Source organism: Rattus rattus, chromosome 3 (assembly GCF_011064425.1).
Source record: "Rattus rattus isolate New Zealand chromosome 3, Rrattus_CSIRO_v1, whole genome shotgun sequence".
NCBI classification, from domain to species: Eukaryota; Metazoa; Chordata; class Mammalia; order Rodentia; family Muridae; genus Rattus; species Rattus rattus.
The window spans coordinates 95,585,368-95,605,482 of record NC_046156.1 but is presented as its reverse complement, the minus strand read 5'-3'; the positions used below and the strand labels follow the sequence as shown (position 1 = coordinate 95,605,482).

The 20,115-nt window shown below is 43.4% G+C and overlaps 2 protein-coding genes across 11 annotated transcripts in view; one reads left to right on the top strand and one right to left on the bottom strand.

Annotated features, from left to right (window-relative positions):
* The window catches only part of Med12l (mediator complex subunit 12L), a 320,796-nt gene extending 303,030 nt beyond the window's left edge, over nucleotides 1-17,766 (top strand). For all 10 annotated transcript variants that reach the window (XM_032898341.1, XM_032898340.1, XM_032898338.1 and 7 more), the window contains 4 exons: nucleotides 105-261; nucleotides 3,544-3,639; nucleotides 12,447-12,528; nucleotides 14,164-17,766. In XM_032898341.1, coding sequence (XP_032754232.1) covers nucleotides 105-261; nucleotides 3,544-3,639; nucleotides 12,447-12,528; nucleotides 14,164-14,216 — 388 coding nt within the window. In that variant the 3' untranslated portion in view covers nucleotides 14,217-17,766. The remainder of the gene's footprint in view (nucleotides 1-104; nucleotides 262-3,543; nucleotides 3,640-12,446; nucleotides 12,529-14,163) is intronic.
* Nucleotides 17,328-20,115, bottom strand: part of Igsf10 (immunoglobulin superfamily member 10) — a 28,776-nt gene continuing 25,988 nt past the window's right edge. Inside the window, exon 8 of the mRNA XM_032898348.1 lies at nucleotides 17,328-19,721. Within this exon, the coding sequence (XP_032754239.1) occupies nucleotides 17,813-19,721 (1,909 nt within the window). The 3' untranslated portion in view covers nucleotides 17,328-17,812. The remainder of the gene's footprint in view (nucleotides 19,722-20,115) is intronic.

The window sequence follows — 20,115 nt, the reverse complement described above, 5'->3', positions numbered from 1 at the left end:
TATTGAACACGAGTTGTTTCTTGCTGGATGTGTGTAAAATGCTGGCGGCGCTGATTTCCCTGTACGCCTGGTTCCTGAACACAAGTTGCGTTATTCTTTGCCAGACTGAACCACCAGGCTCTACAGCAGAGCCCTTTGGTGGGCGGGGCAATTGACGCTGTGCTGACTCCCGCACATCCCAACCTCCCCTCGGTGCCCCTGGCTCAGGACCCAATGAGGCCCAGACAGCAGCAAGTTCGACAGCAGCAGAGACTCCTCCAGGTACGGGGCAGGGAGGTGAGGGCAGTGCCGTCCCTTCCGGTAGTACAGATACATTCACAATCATTAACAAGCGTTAAGTTCCAAAGAGCCCTAGCGTTTGACACTAAGCAGCTTGGCCGGTTCGCTGTAGTTCCATCTAGAGGGAGTTCTCATTTCTCTGTACCTGCCAGGCCGTGGGCAGGAGGCTGCATTTGGCGGAACTATTCCCTTTCCTGAAGCTTCAAGGGGCACATGGATACCTCAGTTTAAATGTGAGCCTCAGCTTACCTAGTCACTAATTGAATAAGGGCCTATGATTTGCATGCAGAATTTAATATTCATGAGGGAAGTTAGGAACAAATGCAGGTTGTAGTCATCTCTTCGATACCCATACCGATGTGTTTTCTACCACACTTCTCTACTTAAACAGAGGAGATGGAGAAGCAGATTACACAGGTTGGGGGGCTCTGTGATGGACTCCAGAAAAAGCTATCATTTTTTCACTTGGTAGAAACACTTGAGACTTCTAGGTAAACAGTTCCTCCCGACGGCACATTCATGTTTCTGATGTCTTTGTTCCAGTACTATAGTGGAACGGGGATGTGGCACCTTCCCAGATGCAAAAGGCCCTGGGCTAATCCCCAGCATAGAATGAGGGATGAAGCGCAGGCAGGCAGGCAGGCAGCAGGCAGGCAGGCAGGCAGGCAGGCAGGCAGGCAGGCAGGCAGGCAGGCCGGCCATTATGTTAAATCCGTGCTATTTTTCTTCATTATTAACAAGCCATGTTTCTGTGTTGGATACTTCTTGGTAAGACTATTGAGAGGACTCTCATTGCCAGTCCAAAACGAGGTGCAACTTTTTTTTTTTTTAATTTACCTACCCAGAAATACAGGGAAATGTGGAGTCTAGTCGAGCCCGGTATGCACAAGAGAAGAACTGTGTATGCTCTACGAGGTGACAGGCACGAAAGCAGTGTTGTAGAAAGTAACTTAAGGGAAATGTGTCTCAACCTTTACCCTGGATGGAGAGAAGGAAAAAAAATAGTTTCCCCTAAGAATTTAAACCATAAACATGCCCAAGTGGTGACGTCTGAATCTTGTGTGATCTTCAACATTGTAGTTGAGAGTGTGCAAGGAAACAAGGAGACGTGTGGAACAGAGGTAGAGCTTAGGTTGGTAAGGTGACCATTAGTAGATCCTCATTTTGGATAAAATATTTTAAATCATAATGCATTATTGATTATACATGGTAACTGATTTGGGTGACTGTGACTGTAGCCTACCGATGTCCTACTTATTGTATAGAGGCCATCGCCAAGGTGGTAAAAAAAAACAAATTTACTCTTGAGCTTTGTCATCAATAAAAGATGACAGCGCCTCATCTCACTGTGCATCAGACAAGCCAGCAGTTCAGTAGCACAGTTCAAGCGAGGCACTAGTCTGGTGTCGTTTCTAATATCTTTTACTAACATGACCATTAAAACAGAGAGTGATAGGTTCTTTAGCCACTGTGGTACAAGTCTGGAGATTCTCTCAGGGAAACCATTTGACTGGCTCTGTTTTAAGGTCTAAATCACCCAGGAACCCCGCTTTGTTGCTTACTTCCTGCTTCCTGCCTTCCCAGGGCATTCAAGGTTACAGATAGATCATTTCCTCACTAGGTAACCCGTACCTTTTCCCCTGTAAGTCCGTGCCCCGATACTATTTATTATCAACAATTACACTAATCCTCTTTTTATGATTGGCTGTTGGCATAAAGGAAACTGTCAGCCGTTGAGAAGTCGAGTCCATCTCTCTTGACAGAGTGTGCAGAGAGCCAAGCGAACGGTAGCTTGGTATTGCAGTGCTTCTGGTTTATGTTGACGCCCATCTGCCCCTCGGCTGGGATCCCAGTCTGCAAGCGTTGCAGATCTGGAAGTACAGAGTTGTTGTTTTCACTTTAAAAGTCAAGTAATTTGGGGAATAGAATGGACACAAAGCTGGGAAAATGCATGTGAGGAAAATCTAGGCAGGTCACCAGGAACTAAAGACCCCTGAGAGAAACTTTTTTTTTTTTTTTTTCTTTTTCCGCTCTATCTTTCATATACGTTCTGTTTGTTCTGTGACTTAGAAGAGCTATGGATTTGAGCTAATTTAGTGTGGACAGGCTTTCGTGTTTCATGCTAGTAGTTGATCGCAGAACTTCGATGGGCTAGTTTATAGCCTATAAAAAAGGTAAAAATGGAGTCCTGGGGGGGTCTTCGAATAGAAGATAATTCTGAATTAGTGCTAGTGTTGGTTGGAAGCGTGAGATAGGTAGCCTGTGGGTGGACAGGCAGAGCAGGTGAAAGAGGCTGAAACAATAAGTGTACAAGATGTCCCGGGCCAGTGAGCACTGGCTTCCGAAGGAGGAGACCTGGAGTTCGGCGGGGTGTGAGCAGGCTCCCTGGAAGAACATGCTTGAAAACCCTTGAAGGAAGAGCAAGCTTTGGCACGGTAAAGATGGAGGACACAAGGTTACAATCAGGCTTCACGTAGTGACATGTCTGTCAGTGTTGGGCTGAGGTGACAGCTATCCCTTCAGATTTTAGTGCGGCTTAGATGCCTTTACCTTGTGACAGCGCAGCCTTCATTATCACGGCAGCATCATGACAGCACATCACATTCAAATGTGTTTGGATACTGCTGCTGTGAAGAAACATATGCCACCGCCTCTCACCTCATCGTAAGAGCATCACGATGGTTAGTGTGAGGTGCTTGATGCTAGAGAAGAACCACCCCGAAGTGCCTGCTGGGTCCTTACGCTCTCTACTGCTGTTCTAGAGTGTACTTGTGCTTATTAAAATACCTTTCAGGGCTGGAGATGGAACTCGGCAGTAGAGCTCTTGCCTGGGATGCATGAGGCCCAGCTTGAGTTACCCACACTAGAGGGGAAGATTAAAGCAGCAGGCTGTGCTTTCATCACCTGCAGGCTTCTGCATCTTACGTTTTCTGTGTCTCTGAAGTGCATCATTTACCATGTCCTCGATTCACTCTTCTTTCATTTTGTCCGCCATGGCCCTAGAAGTACTAAGTTATCCAGTGTAGATCCTGCAGCCTAGCTGTGTGGTTGGCTACGCCACCTGTATTTTGTAAGTACCCGATACAATGTTCGGACAATGCGAGAATCACTTAATGACACATTTTTTTTTTTTTTGAGAGTATATTCCGAGCATTTTTGCTTCAAAGGAATAGATAAAATGTATACTAGTAAGTAAAGGCTGTTCAGACGTGTCTCAGCCCCATAACTTTAAGGGGCTAAATTAATCTTTTTCTTTCTTTCTAGATGCAGCAGCCCCAGCAGGCCCCCCAGCCCCAGCAGCCCTCACAGCCCCAGAGCCAGGCCCTTGGTCTCCAAGCAATGCAGCCCCAACAGCCTTTGGTAAGGCCTGGCGTTTTGGAACCAGGATGTGGGTTTCTCCTTTAAAGCAGGTGCATTCTCTATAGCCACGGAATTTTAGGAGTGAAATCGTCTGAATATACTTGACCACCATTCCTGGAATTCTGTCAGGGTTCTCTTCTTATAGGAGTTGGCCTATTTGTTTCCATTAAAATTAATAATTAACTAATAAGTTTCAACATAGAAATAAAATTTTCACTTCACTAAACTGCACCATATTCCTTTTTGAAAAAAAAATGTAAAGCACTCAATGGATGAAAAACCTTATCAGTAAGATATCAAGACATTTTCTGTAAAGAGTGAAGAATGATTTCATGTATAGGTTAAGATGATCTTAGATTTTTATAACATTCTCAGAGAGTATGAAAGTACTTTGTAAAGTGGCATGTTAGTAATTAAACCAAGTCTTTATCCAGTTAGCATTTTCTGCAAGAATTTCCCTGTTGTTCACAATCTACGTCCACTGCTTTAACTTCTGGAATTGAATTTGGGAACACATGCGTAATAGGGATGTTTTGAAAACCTCAGCGATGTCGATGGCTCGTTCCTTGTGAGTTCCACCCGAGGCCTGTAGTTGCTGTCCTCACTGTCTCTGGAAGGTTTGTCAGCACAGCACTGGAAGACCGGCTCCCCAGAAGAAAAGGAGCACGGAGCCGTGACAGCACAGTAGGGAGAACCAGTAAAGGCTGGATCTAAGCGGCCTCTACTGTGGTACCAACCTGGTAGAGGCTCCCCGATAGGGAGTCCCCAAGTACATTTAACATATTTAACATACTGCTTTGGACAGGTGAGCCCCATCCCCACCCCCTTTTTCTTTTGGTCCAAGTGTCTAGCTTTTCTAGTTTTGATTCTTTTTGTTTATAAACTATTTATGGCAATGTATGTAACTTTTTTTTTTCTTAAGTAGAGGCAGAATGCAACTTGCTCCTTTGTCAGGAGCTTAATGTTGGCTAGGATGAGTTTTTAAGAAATGCTGTAAAAAAAGACTTTCAGCTGGAATACTGCTCACCTGCCCAGTGTTCCAATTTGTACCCTCCCTTCCTTCCTTCCTTCCTTCCTTCCTTCCTTCCTTCCTTCCTTCCTTCCTTCCTTCCTTCCTTCCTTCCTTCCTTCCTTCCTTCCCTAGTTTCAAACCCACAGAAAAGTTTCAAGAACAGTACAGAAACTTTCCCTAACTCCTTCACCTGTGCTCACTAAGTCCTATGCGGCCACATTTGTTCTTTGATTCACCCTCCTCCCTCAGTTCCAGCTTAGTTTTTCCTGATCTTCACATACCAGGAAGCTACAGCCATGTGCCATGGCTGGGGATGTAGTTCAGTTAGTAAAGGGCTTGCTAGCATGAGTGAGGCCCTGGGTCAGCGGATCACGGCGTGGTAAAATGGACAAACCCACAAGCATGAAAGCCAAAGTCAGGACATTGGACACGGATGTAATACTATGATGTATACATGGTTTTGGTTTTTTTTGATTATGGCAGTGGTAATTCAGAATTGTTTCTGCCATGCATGTTCCTGCCTCTGGTGTATTACTGTTTAGCCTCCATGTCTGCTTTACCAGCACAGAATTTGCAACAATTAGTAATGGTGAGTTATTTATTTAGTTTTTAAATGTTACTGAGCTGATTCACCGCTTAAGCATGACACCAAGCAGTTAATGTTTTGAAGAGCTGCCTCCTGTACCTGCATCACGAGAGTATTCGTAATTCCTGTGGAAATGGTGTCTGGCAGATTTCCATCATAAAGCCACTAACTGCTCCTTCTAAAGTAACAGTGTAAGGAAACGGTTTCATCCAATCTGTCCTGTCGCTCATTAGATTCTCACCCTCCAGTGTTGTCATTGGCTCTCTCTTTCTGTTTCTACTGTAGCAGGAGAAAAATGCTTACTTTCAAATGCTGTTGTCTTGTTTTTATTGCCTGGTATTGGACTCACAGGAAGAGCTTCCCCATTGTTGTTTGTCTTTGTCGTGTTTCAAATACAAAGGAAGGTGTGATTTTTTTTTAAGATTTTATTTCAGTTTTAATTACATGTATATGTGTGTGTCTGAGTATCAGTTTGTGCTTGTGAATGTAGTGTATCCAGAGACCAGCAAAGGCATTGAATCCGCTGGAACTGGAGTTAAATAGTTGTGAGCTGCCTAAGTAACTTGGATGCTGGGAGCCGAATTCAGGTCATGTGGAAGAGCAGTGTTTGCTCTTAACAGTGAGCCACCTCTCCAGGTCGGGAAAGTATATCTTAAAAGTGAAACCTACCACTTGACCCTTGATTTAAAAACTTTGTCGTTACTAGGAAGAGCTTAAAGTCGTCTTCCAACTTTACTGAGCATCTGTCGTTACATAGCAGTAGTTAGATGAAATTTGCTGATTTAAAAATCATCAAAATCAGGGCTGAAAAGATGGCTCTGTGTTAACCACTTCACTGCCTGCTCTTCCAGAGAGTCTGAGTTCAATTCCTGGTAACTCACAACCACCTGTAATAGGATCTGATGCCCTCTTCTGGCATGCAGGTATATATACAGATAGAATGTTAAAATAAATACATAAATACAGATATATAACAATAAATAAATCTTTCTAAAAAAATTTTCCCCAGTCTGAAGATGTAGCTCAGTGGGAGGGGGCCTAGCCCATACAGGACTCTGGGTTTGGTTCCCAAACTATAACAATTAAAACATGTCTATTGAGTAGACAAAATAGCTTAACACTAGTCTCCGTGTTTTCTTTCTATACACAACCAGGTATTCTAAAGGTGTTTTATCAGAGAACCAAAAATCTATGCAGATAGGTCCTGTTGAGTGTTTGAAACATTTGATGCTGACTGGAAAAATCCTAACTCCTTGCTTATGTAAAACAAAGATAGCCATGCTGTATGTAGTGCTGTTGTTACTAGCAGTACTGAGTGTGATCCTAATGGAAGTAACTATCGCATAGTTACACTTTGCTAGTGATGGGGAGCTACATGAGTCCTTTACTGTTAAAGTGCGGAGCCCAGTAATTTGAAAATGGCAACTTGTTTGTAGTAATTGCTAATGAGGAAATGCTTGTACAATAATACCCTTTTAGGAAAAATGCAAACTTTAAATGTAAGACTATAATTATTATTGAATACATGACAATTATAGCATATTTTAAGCCTTTTAAACTTTCGATTCAGATGTGTAATTAAATGAAATACTGCATGCTATGTTCCTCACAAATAATAAAAGTCCCTATATTTTGATTATTTATAGTTATTCATATTTAATCTGGATTGTTTCTCGTAAGGAAAAATTTAAAGATTCGGTCACACAAATATGTAACTGCCAGATTAAAATGTGTCATTGCCTATAACTCCAGCACTGGGCAGGTGGAAACAGCAGGATGACCAGAGTGCATGGACCCGTCGGCAAAGCTTGGTGAGCTGCAGGTTCACTGAGAGTCTGCAGAGGATGACTCTTAATGTTAACCTCTGCCTTCTACATTAAGCTTATTTTAGGGGTCGGGTCAGGGATTTTCCTCTACCTGTTACTAAATCGTATTTCATTTCATATGTAATAATGATAAATGATGTCTTGTTTACTTTTCTGTTGCCGTGAAGAGATGCCATGAATTGGGCAACTTATAAAAGAAAGCATTACACTGGGGACTCTGAGGGTGAGTCCATGACCATCATGGTGGGGAGTGTGGCGGCAGGCAGGCAGGCAGGCAGGCAGGCAGGCAGGCGTGGTAGTAACACTGTAGCTGAGTGATCGCATCTGTAGACCAGAGGCAGAAACTGGGGTTTTGAAGTCTTAAAGTGCACCCCCAATGATACACCTCCTAATGCATCACAAACGCTACACCAACTAGGAACCTGGCACTCCAGCGTATTAGCCTATGGAGACCGTTCGCATTCAAACCACTGTATTTGAGAAATAATAGACTTGCTGAAGGCATAACATCAGCTTTGTGCATAGCTTGTGCTGCAGAATTCCTGATGAATGGCAGAACAAAATGCCTTAGATGTGTTTGGGATTTTGGGTAGGATAAACAAAGAAACTGAATTCTGTTAGTTACTAAACTGTATTTATAGGTCTGGAGAAATTTTTCCTTGAAACCTCCTTGTTGTAGTTTAGAGCAGTGACGGAGTTGTACAGTCATTGACCCACTAGCATTAGAGCATAGCTCATCAAAGGAAGCTTGACATTTTTATGCTGCTATTACAGTTCTGCGAACACTTAACCGAGTTGTTGTGTATAAAGGACAGGCAGTGTGATACTGACTTCTGAGGCAATACTGGTGATAGACTGTGTTTCACCCTACTGGCCTACCGTACTCCCATCCCAAGGACTGAGGAAGTGATTCAGTGCTTGGAAGATAAGATTTTTTTCTCATTATGCTCATGACAAAATAATTTAAGGGAAATAAAAGTCTTTATTTATTAATAGTAAATTTAATAGAAATATATAATGAGGTTTTTATTTTATTATTTTATTTTTCTGCTTGGCAGAAGGCTTTCAGTTGTCATTGAGAAACACAGTGTTGTTTCAATAGGGAGCAGTCTGTAGTAAATAATCCAAGCAGGAGTTCTAGCCCAGGGACAAGATGGCATGAGTATGTAAGGCTCGGGATGGGTTGGGACATGTACAGGGTTTAAATCTACGTGTTCAGGTTAGAAATTATAGGAGTGGTCAGTACTGATGTTCACATCCTCATAATTCTTTCTTAGGTATACTTTATCTAGTACACTTGTCTACCTATGCTATCTATAAATTTATAATTATCATCTATTTCTGTCTGTCTGTTTGTGTGTCTGTCTACCTATCTATCAGTTGTGATCCTAGCCTTTAACAACTAAGCTATCTCTTCACTTCCCACTTGGAGACCTGCCACTCTGGCTGCCTGGAATTCACTCTCTAGTTCAGGCAGGCCTCTAACTCAGAGATGCGCCTGCCTCTGCCTCCCCAGTACTGGGATTAAAGATGTGTGCCACCACACCTGGGTATAACATATTCTTAAATTTTTATCATGATGTAGTCGTGTTTCTCAGTTACTGAACCATTAACCAGTCTACTGTTAAAAGTTTGGACTGTTACCAATTTCACAGATCGTGCAGTCAAAGGTGTTTTGATATGTATTCTATACCTCCTTTTTGTTGTCTCATCATAGAAAACAAATATAAAAATATTTTCAACTCACTGCGTATGTCAATATCAAGGGCACAATGCCCCAGCAGTTTTAAGGAAAATATCTCACAATTCCTTTTTTGACTACATTCACTGAGGTTCACTTTTTTTTTTTTTTTTAAACACACCTTGGCTTCTATTCATAGCAGACATCCCTAGCAGATCCAACTCTTGTTTCGGGCCTGCTCTCCCCTTCAGTTCCTGTCTTTGGAGAAGAGGGTGGGAGCCGGCTGCTGAGGAGAGGTGAGCTCGGACCCCTCTGGGGTTGTGGTTGATGCTGTCGCCATACCACCATCCTGGCCTTCACTCCCTGTGTGCTGACGTGTAAGTTACAGGGGACTTCAGTTCAGTACTTGCTATATTCAGTAGAGGCCGGCACCCTGTAAGGGGTCACGCCATGGAAGTACCAAGCATGCTCTTTGCCAACAGAGGACTGAGAATCATTGGAAAGGGCTGAATGGCCATGTTGTACATGGAAGTAGCACGTGGTGGTTGGACCTCTTTAGTTGAAAAGCTTCAGAAGTTGTATTCATTTGTTAGTTAGATACATGGATTTAGATGGCTTAAAAATGGGATTTTTTTTTCCTCCCTCTCTGTTCTGGAAACTGGAAGTGAAAGACCAGGATTCAGCAATGGTGGTTCCCTCTGCTTGCTGATGGGAGAGCCTCTGCTTCAGTTTCTCACTGTGCACTGCCTGCCTTTGGTATCTGAGCTCTATTTCACCTTCACATTTGCACTCAAGTACGCACGTCTCTCTCTTATGAGAGTACCATTCTTGTGTTAGATTCCATTACAATGAGCTCACGTTGACTTGGCTACCTCTAGCAAGGCTCTGTCTCCAAGTGAGGTCACGGGCTGAGGGTCTGGGATTTAGGACTTTGGCTTTTCTATTTTCAGCGATAACAGTGGAAGCCCTAACAGAGATCCAAAGATAGAGACATGTACGGAGCCCATGATGGACAGCTTCAGTGTAAGCCGCCATGAGAGGCAGTGTTTGATCTGTTGCCTTTCGGCTGTTCCTTTGTCAGGCTCCTTTAGTCGGTGGCATCACTTGGGACATGGTAGACAGTGACAGCCAATACCCATGGCCAAGTTAATCGCTGTAATAAAGTGTTTTTAAGGTCAAAACTGCCTTGGGTCCAAAATTGTCACTTCTTTCGGATGTTCTATGGAAGCCTTTCTTTCTGTAAGATGATTCTGAAAAGATTAAAGAGAAGCCCACGACCATCAGTTAAGTGTGGTGACAACTTAGTGTATGGTGCATGCCCGCACCATTTGTCTTCTGTGAAGAAAGGACAGCTAAGGTTAGCCTCTGCCCTTCCTGGGGAAATTTGTGTGGTGTCTCAAGCATTGTCATGGGTGTAGTTCTTGACTTACACTCCTTTAACGGTTTACGTGTTTAAATTACTGTTGACTCCGTTTGATAGATGTAGTGCAAAGCTCCTTCCAGCATTTAAGACGATAACATCCACACCGTGCGACTAAGTCTCCTCTTTGCGTCTTATGCTGTCTTAATTAGGTGACTTAAAATACACTGGTCCTTGGGGGGGAAGGTTCTGTTATACCCCATGTCGCCTTTCAAAAAACACACACAGTAGCAGCATTAGTTAGTAACGGCTGTGGCTTTTGGCCAGCAGCCACAGACAAAGGTGTCATGCTGGTCTTTCTCAAGCAATTCATGTTCTGTTATGAGAAATTGAGGAAGTTTTACGAATGCCCTGAGGATTCAGAAGCCAAGTGACACAACTCTTATCTGTATCACGAGAATATTGTCACTAAAGGTTCACAGTCTTTTGTGTCCATAGCCTTAAGTCACAAGAGGAAGCAGCAAAAGCCGAGGAGAAGGGGCATCCTGCTCTCTCCATGCATTCTCTCTAAGGGGGCTGTATGGATGCTCGTTTGCAGAAATACAGTATGTGTGGAGAAGGGTACAGCCCTACATAACAAGATGAGAGTTAACACGCTAAACTCTGTGTTCACATACACTAGACATGAAAGCACCTGTCCCAAAAGTTTTGGACAGACTTAACACCATCATCCCCACATCAGAATTAAGTGTGGGAATGTGTATCTAATAATGCCCATGATGGTACACAGCACGCAGGAAGGCTTGTTAAATAGGATTCTAAGCACTGGGACAGTTGAATTACAAAGAAAGCTCGTACCTTCCTAGAGGTCCCACCCAAAGGAAGGATTGTTGTTCTGTTTTCCCAGAACTGTATGAGGAGAGGGTTGGTGTTGGAAATGGCTTATTGTCTTTGCGTGTCGCTGTACATGTAAGATTGATCTTGGCAATGCTGTCTAAATTAGAACTTTCTGTTAAATTTGAATTTCAGGCAAGCATTTAGCAAAAGTGATACCTCAAACCTTCCATTGGATTACTTGGACTAAATTCAGTACTTATCACATGAAATATTAAATATTAGTAAAATAAAAATTACTCATTACTTGTCTGAAGTTCACATTTAGCTGTGCATTCTGTATTTGTATTTCTTATACGACTTAACAACCCTGGGCAGCTTTCAGTCATAATGAGGCTCTCCCAGGAAGACAGAATCATGTTGCATTCACATTGAGAATGGCCTTATTAAAAACTCCTCAGAGATGTGAGGCAGATTAAGGACAAGCAATACAAATACATCACAGGCATAGCACAGACCTCTAAGCCTAGTGGAGGTAGAAGAGGTGAGGTGGATATCGCCAGGTTACCTGATGGAAGAGCCCAGGCTCTCCTGCCTTGGATGCACTTGACTGGCAGAGAGCCACTGTGGAAGAAGCTAGCAAAATGAAGAAAGCACCTTTACCATGCTGCTTCCCAGCCTGGTTCAGCTCCTACTCTACTGTCTCTTGGGGGCGCTCTCTAGGGTGCTTGGGCAGCCTGGTTATTGTGCTTCATACAGGTGGATGGCACAGACTGAGGTAAACAGGACACAACCAGTTCTTCATGTCTGACTGAGTGGGTCTTGTATCAGAGCATCCTAGTTGTTTCTAGGCTGCAAGAAGACAACCGGGAGGTAGAGAAGGAAAAAAAGAAAGAGAGGCAGTGTGACGCGTGCAGTTGGGAAGTGACCCAGTGTGACTGGACTCTAATCAAAAGACACTGATCAGTCTCTCCCCGCCCCCCACACCCTCCAACATCAGCCGCAGTTTCTTGTGCGAGCTTGACGGAAGGAACGGGTGCACGAGTTACTTTTTGTCCTTCCAGTTTCCTTCACACAGTGCTAGGAGAAAACTCCTTACAATATGAGAGTCCTTGGCGTCTGGTTCAGTTCACCCTGCTATGGTGTCAGGTGGAGGTCATGGCCCAGATGTTACACGAGCACATGCTCTGTCTCACAGGTTCCGTTCAGCCCCTGGGGTCTGTTGGCATTGGACAGATCTTCACAGCAGAGAGCATTCGTCTTCTCAGAGGTGGCAGTGGTCTTTGAATGAGCAGGCTACCTCTGTACTGAGGACTGCTTCCTGGAAACTCTAGAGATAAAGGCCAAAAAAGTACCTGCGTGAAGCGCTGTTTGCCAGGTGTACTGTAGACGAAACCAAACGTATCCAGACTGAGCCTGAGAAAGTGCATTAGCCAGCCCCAAGGTGCAGCCTGTGCCTTGTGGAGCACGAGTGGCTGATTTCATCCTTCCCCTTGTTGCAATTGCAGTTCCCGAGGCAAGGCTTGCAACAGACCCAGCAACAGCAACAGACAGCCGCCCTGGTGCGACAGCTCCAGAAGCAGCTTTCTAGTAAGTACCTGTCTCTCATGGAGCCAGGAAACCAACAGCAGCAAGCCTGGCATAGTGGAGGCTCTTCCAAAATCATGGTGTCCTCTGAGGCATTTTAAAATATGTTTTTAATTGAAATGGGATTACATCACTTTCCTCCTTTGCTTTCTTCCGTCCCATCTGTCAGATACCCTCCATTAAACCCTTCCTAGACCTCTGCTGTCCACTCCTCTTTTATTTCCCTACTTTTGCTACATACATAATACATGCACACATACATGCATGCATAGTTACATACATGCATACATGCATGCATACATATATGCATGCTTACATACATGCACATATGCTTGCATACATGCATACATACATACTTTTTTTAACGTTTGGCTTGATCCAAGGTATTTTATTTTGTCTCAGTTTGATTAGTGTGGTGCTTATTTTTTTCCTCACCTGGACAAAGCACATTTTTTCCCCCTTAAATGTAATATTTTCCTATTGCTGTATGTGAGTTTCCCAAAGCAGGCCCAACTCCCTTTTCCTGGTTTTATTTTATGGTGCTGAGGATAGAACCCAAGACTTCCCGTGTGCCAGACATGTGTTCTACCACTTGACTGCAGCTCCGTGCCCAGGTCCTGTTTTTATAAAAGGGGAGATTCATCCCAGGCCCCTGACTTAGATCACCCCTATGCCAGAATCTCAGGACAGAGTCATTTTAGAAATGGGAGTGAGTACCCTGTGTTGCGAAACACGGTGGCTGGAGTCACTCGACCTGACTTCTTTGCCAGTGTGGCCATTATTGACTGGGTCACGTTTCCCCATCTGTGCAGCAGAGGGAGACACGTTTTCCCTTGGCTTCCAGACTCAGTGTTTCTGAGTTACAGAGTGAAGTCCGCTGCATGTTGAAACAGTGATGCGGCATCTGTTGGTGGCTGAGGGGTGGCTTTTCGCATGCCTGCTTTGCATGTTTGGTCTCTTGACAGAGTTGCCGCTCCACCCCTGCCACACTTCTTCATGTCTCTGCGGGTCATACTTAATATCTTAACTTTTCTTTATTTTATTTTTTTGGTCTGTAGCATACAATGTATACTTCTCTGTGTCTTTATGTAACGCATCACCATATTCAATGAATACATACACGAGATTTTTCTTCCATCTCCAAACCTGAAATATATGTGTACGTTTTCATGTAGCCTCACATAATTTTGGTTGCATGAAGTAAAATCAAATTTTCCTTAGCTATCGTTTAGTAGGTGTACTCTACTAAATAATCTGTGATTAAAACAATGAAACGCAGTGGTATTTTAGAGTTAAACTTTTAGCAGAGATGTGCCTCATAGAGTTTGTGAGGCAGTACTGAGAACTCCTGTACCACACGTCTCTGCTGTCCACAGCGCGTCAAGAGCTAGAGCACAGCCCCTGGATACCTTGAGTTAATTTCTCTAATCCCAAGGCACTGCAGTGGCAGCTGTGAGACTCTCACGTAGACTTGGCCTCTCCACAGGGTACATGTGGTCTCGTTCCATGGTTATTGACACCGGGGTGTAGCCAGTTGGTCTGTTCTCCCATACCTGAGGCTTTTACCGAGAGGGCTACGAGAGAAGGAAGGTCTCGTGTGCAGCATATCTGTAACTCCTACTTTTGCTTTCCTCTTAGGTAATCAGCCACAGCAAGGAGTGACCCCCTGTGCACACCCTTCACACTTTTGAATCAGAGAGAGAAGACACGAAGGTTACGTTTGCACTGAAAAACAGAAAAGCAAATTTACTAGTCACCATAAGACGTCTCCATTGGTCTTTGGTTTATTTATGTTTTCCTATATTTTATGCTACATTTCATGCAGAGGTATTTAAATAAGTAAAGGAGTCATGGTTTGGTTTTTATCATATTTAAAGTAGGTTTTAAGATGTAGGTCATAATCCGGATAGTGCGGTAGCAGACCTTCTGAAACTGGTGCTTTTTTATCTCATATTTACATAAAGAATGAATTATGGTAGGTTTAAATATTTATGTATTCATTAATGATTTTTTTTAACCCGTGGTGGACCAAACTACTGATTGGGAAGATGTGGCAGGTCTCTCGGGAGTGGACACATTCGCTTTTCGCTCAACCGTGGCAGCGGGGTGAACGTTCATTAGCATCACTTTAATTTGAAATGTTGATCATTTCATAAGCACTTTATAAACTCTGTTCGCGTTTATGAAGGACTTTGCTTCGCTTTTGTTGTGGTCCAAAGGTGCTGAACCAGGTCGTTGCTCAGTACTTCCGCTCCTTCAGGGCTTCTGCAAGAGCCGCCCTGAGAGCTGTGGGAGCCCTCTTAGAAGCAGCTGCACTCAGATGCGTTCGCAGTGGCAAAACTTTAACCAGATTCTTCATGGAGACAATATCCACCGCATAACCACTGGAGGCCAGAGGAACCACGGTGGAATCAGCCCATTCACTTACTGCCAGTTTTGGTAAAAAAATAAATAAATAAATAAAATAACTGCCCAGTTTAGGTTCTTCAGAACCTCATGCCATCTTGAGAAAAAAATAAAGTGAAATCTCACAGCTGGCCTTAGATTCCACAGTGCTCAGACTGGACATGGTTTCCAGAGAGCCTGGCCCCACAGGCCAGAGGGTTCTGGTAGTCATCAAAGCTGTACTTGCTGTTAATTTTGTATGGTAAGTATTCACAGTTTTGGATTTAATTATTAATGTTGGTGTGTCAGTCTTGGTTGTGTATTGCTTCTACTGTATTTATAAACCGGTGCAAGAAAAGCACAAGTAAAGTAAATTATACATCAAATTTATTATAAAGAAATAGTAACTATTTTAACTTTGTTCAAGTATGTGGTAATTTGCTCCTATTAGAGTGAAAAAAAATACAGTAAATTATTATCAGTTTGTGTAACTTAAGAGTATTCCGTATAATATTTTTTTAGAATTAGATGCATACAATTTTGAATGTGAAAATTGCAGGGCATTTTAAGACACGCAGGGACCTTTCCCTGTCCTTTGTTGGGTTCACTTTCTTTTTGCCATATGATTTCACCGTAATGTAGTCAAGCATACTGTGAATAGATTGTCTATGAAGAGCAAACCCTGTAGAACTACTTTTTTAAAACATAGCTAGTACGACTTCCGATGATTTCTTTCGCAGATCATTATATAAATAATTTATATCTTCCTAGGTGAGTTACCCATTGCAAAGTTTGACTCATTCAAATGACCTCAGATACATGTTTGCTTTCGTTGCCATGGCGACATCATGTGAACTGCTTTGTACACTGTGAAATATACCCCTCCAGCCTGCTTGTTTTGTGTTTACTCTGGGCTGGAAAAAGACTTTGCCAAACATTAAAGACCGTTCTTTCCACTGAGTTCACGTTCTATCTGCTCTCAGACAGTGCAGGACATTTCAGTGGCCCCATACGTCTGCTTTGATTTCCTCTCCAGAGTCAGTCTTAAAATTCACGGAGCTATTTTCCCCCAAGGTAATATACCATAGGACTGCATTAGAAAAACCACTGAAGTGTGAGTGTTGTGCCCAGTGAGCAGGTCATATCCTGTCCTCTCTGGTCTTTAGTCAATGGTTGTTGATGGTTAGACCTCCAGTTTCGGTTTGAACCTTGTATTTTTTTGTAGCTCAGTGTTGCAAACAGCAGAATGAGCGTTAGAACGGCATAGCATTTGTATGCACTTTACACTTTGCAGAAGTTAATTTATTAATTATTTTGCACATGAAGGCTATGGCTATCCCTTGGTCATTATTTATTTTGTCTGTTAAGATGAGGAAGGTAAATCATGTTAAGCCCCTCTAGCTCTGAGATGCTGTAGGGGACGAGGGAAAACCTAGAGCTGTTTTTCCCTATGTGTTACCAGGAAAGCGACTGGAATTTTAAATTTAGTTAGTTATTATATTTACTGCCACTTAATTCTGCATTTTGAGAGTTTTTTTTTTCTCCTTTCATAGCAAATGTATGTGGTTGGCATTAAAATTGTCCTGAGGAAAAGCTCTATAGCAGAACCTTGTCATTTGCTGGGTGGGTTGCAGATAGGAAAATTAAAGACCAAACCTTGAAATCTCATGGAGCTGATTCCTTAGAGGGTGGCCTTTCTTGTTTTCTGTACCCTTCTTCAGTACCACAGCTAACTGTAGTCAGCTTATGTCTGAGGTAGGGGCCAAAAGAAAGTAGGCATTACGGAGACACCGTGAAGCCAAGCCCCAAATTATTGGCACAACCTACCAAAGCTCTTGGTCTTAGTGTTCTGAGCTAACTGAATGTCTCTTGCTTTTTTATTTACAAGGTTCTTACCATCTATAAATAGATAAAATTTGGACAGAAGCCAGAGGACTTATTCTAGAAAATTCCCAGCCTTTAGAATAAAAGGGGTAAATCATATGATACCCCACATATATTTGGGTTGAATTAGACATGTAATATAAGTACGGTGAATTATAAAAAAAAACATTCAAAATTTAAATGCAGTGAAACTTCATTATATAGAAGCTGTCATCCAGACTCTTGGAGGGATTCCCCCTTAGAAAGTCTTAAGAATGGCTCCAGACCTTGGGTGCCTGAGTTAGGTTTGAAAGTTGTAAAGAAGTTTCACTGTGCCTGTAAAGCATTTCAGGACAGGAGGTGTGGACCAATGTGAGACCAGCTTTCTGCACTTCCTGGTGTGCGAGCATCAGGCGGCCCTGCATACATAGAAGAGCTAGCCCGCACCTGCTTTGTTTTGGTTTGAAAGCAGGTATTAAAGCAATGGGAGCTTCCAGTGTGAACAAATGGTACGCTAATGATCATAATCAAAACAGTTCCGTACTCGTTTTCTGTAGGTTTTATCAAAATGTTTATAAACCAGTGACAGAATATTTGTACATTGAGATTTACACAGACCGCAAACTTAATTTTTCCTGTTGACTCCATTCACCCTGTGTGCGATGTTTGTGACATTGGTAGGAAACAGACACGAGGCAGCTGGCAACTGTTAGCGAGAGAAAGGTCTTTTTACTGAGAATTCAGGTGCATTAGCCGTTTGTTATTTTGTAGTGGATCATTTTTTCTCTTAATGTTTGTTATTATTTGTTGGCAAAATCAAAGTGCCTTAAGTTAAGAGTTTGCTTTGAGATCCACAGAGACTCGGTTTCAGTTCACAATGCTTTCATTTACAAGTCTCATCGCATGTCCATTGTAAATTTAATACTGTAAATGTATTCAGACTCATTTACATGCCTATGGCTGCCTTTGATTAAACTTCTTCCAAAAAATAAACCCTGTGGATGTGGACTTCTGTTGAATTTTAGTCTCCCCCTTCCTGTCAGAGTACCTGGATGTAAGTCGTTGCATAATCAGTCCCAAGCAGGTTCTGAGCTCTGCACTTATAGACTCCGGAATCCGAGGTTTGGAGATTCTGAATGACTAGCGTACCTTGTGGGTGAAGCATCTCACTTCTGTGGGGTTTTCTTGCTGTTGCTTTTGAGAGCAGGGAGTGTCTTGGCGTCTCCCAGGTGATTTTTGGCTTGGGGATTCCCAAGGCCACACAGTGGAGCTGCATGGCTTCCCCTGTCCTCCTGAGCATGTTCCTGGGTAGGTAGTTTATGATTCGGGGAGGGTAGGCCACAACCATCACTGACACGCTAATAACTGCCTGGCCAACACTGTTTTGAGCCCTACAGATATAATTTCCTTGGTCGTGAGCTGTTGTTGCTTTGATGACCAGCGTGCCATTTTCATGCAGTATGTATTTTCCATCCACTTGAGGCCTGTCGATTACATGGCCACCCGGTGTAGTCCACTTGACATTTGGCTTGGGGATCCCATCAGACACACAATGCAGTGATAACGCTTCCCCACTGACGCTCTTCACCATCCCTGGTTCGTATGTCAGAATGACTGGCTTCTGCCCGATCTCTAACAGGATGAGTTTCTCGATGTAGCCAACCTTATTCCTGGCTGCACAGCGATACTTCCCTGACTTGTTCCGAGTTGCTTTGTAAAGGATGAGAGAGCCATTGCCTGCCATCAGATACGGGGAATTGGGTGGTCTGTTAGCAAACTGTGTGCCGTCAGGTAAGATCCAGGTAATTTCAGGTGGGGGGTTCCCATCCACAGAGCAGTTCAGTGCTACGGGCTTGCCAGCTTGGGCGATGACTTTTTCGTTGAATGGGTTTCTGAATGTTGGTCTTCTCAGCATTTCCAGGACTTCTAACTGCACCACCAACACACTCTCCCCTCCCTCGTTCCGAACCACACAGGTGAAGTCCGCAGAGTCAGAAAGCCGGATGTTCCTCATCTCCAAGGTTCCATTTGGATGGACTGTGACTCTGCTTCCATAGTATGGAGCTGGGAGGAAAATATTGCCTGGCATAATCCACGTGACCTGGGAAGATGGGATCCCATCTGCTCTGCAGTCAAAGTATTTTTTGGAGTGCCGAATGGCTGTGGCTTTAATAACAGTTTTGTTTGCATACAGGCCATTGATTAATGGAGGTTTAGAGACAATGTCCAGTTTGTATATCTTAGTATCATCCCCGCTAGGATTCTGAGCTACGCATACATAGTCCCCAGAGTCAAGTGGTTTCACTTTATGGATGGACAAAGTTCTATTGGCATGAAATGTGAACCTGTCATTGGAGAATGAAATGACATTGTTGGAAGGCAGCAACCAAAATACATTGGGCTTGGGTTCCCCAGTGACCTCGCAGTCAAGGACAGCTGTGTCTCCAGCCCTGAGCCTCATGGTGGTCTTGTAGCTTTGCCTTATCCGTGGGATGGCTGTTAGAACTGTTAGGTGGACTTTCATCTCATCTTTCCCTAAGGTGTTCTGGGCAGAGCAAATATAATCTCCTTCCTCTGCCATCCCAACGTTGTTGAAATATAAGGTTCCATTGTGGAAAAGTGTGTACCTCTTGGTCCTATAGCCACTGTCATCAGCTTGGGCTACATTGTTGAGCACTGTCCCATCAGGCAAACTCCAGGATACCTCAGGCACAGGGGAGCCAGAAGCCTTGCAGTCAACTTGGAAATCTTTCCCATGGAGCACTTGCTTCTTAAAATACTGCTTCTGTTCAATTTTGGCAGGTGTCAATCTTAGGCGGACATGCATCAGGACCAGGTCATCGCCCATTTTGTTTCTTGCTACACATAAGTAGTCACCAGCGTCTTTTTCCGTCACTGACCCAACCACCAAGGATCCATTTGGGTAGACGTGGATTCGGCTGCCCATTCTAAGGAGAGAAGAGACAAACGTGAGAAAGCAGTGGGAGACTGAAAGTGGGGCTTAGGAGATGATTCCGTGAGGAAGCTGCCTATGGCAGTTTTTAGACCTGAATTTGGATCTCCAGTGCCCACACAAGAGTTAGGCATGGCGGTGCACATCTGTAGCCCCAGCATGGCTGGAGCTTGCTAGACAGCCAGTGTCGCTGAAGAGGTGATCTCTAGGTTCAGTGAGAGACACTCATAATAGTTAGGTGGGAAGTGATTGTGGAAGACTGCAGTGTTTGTTTACTTCTGGCCACCACACGTGCACACCCCAACATGAACATACAAACACATGAAAAGACTGTAAGCATGATCACCAGTTTATACACATTCACAGAATACTATACTATGTAGAAGTGG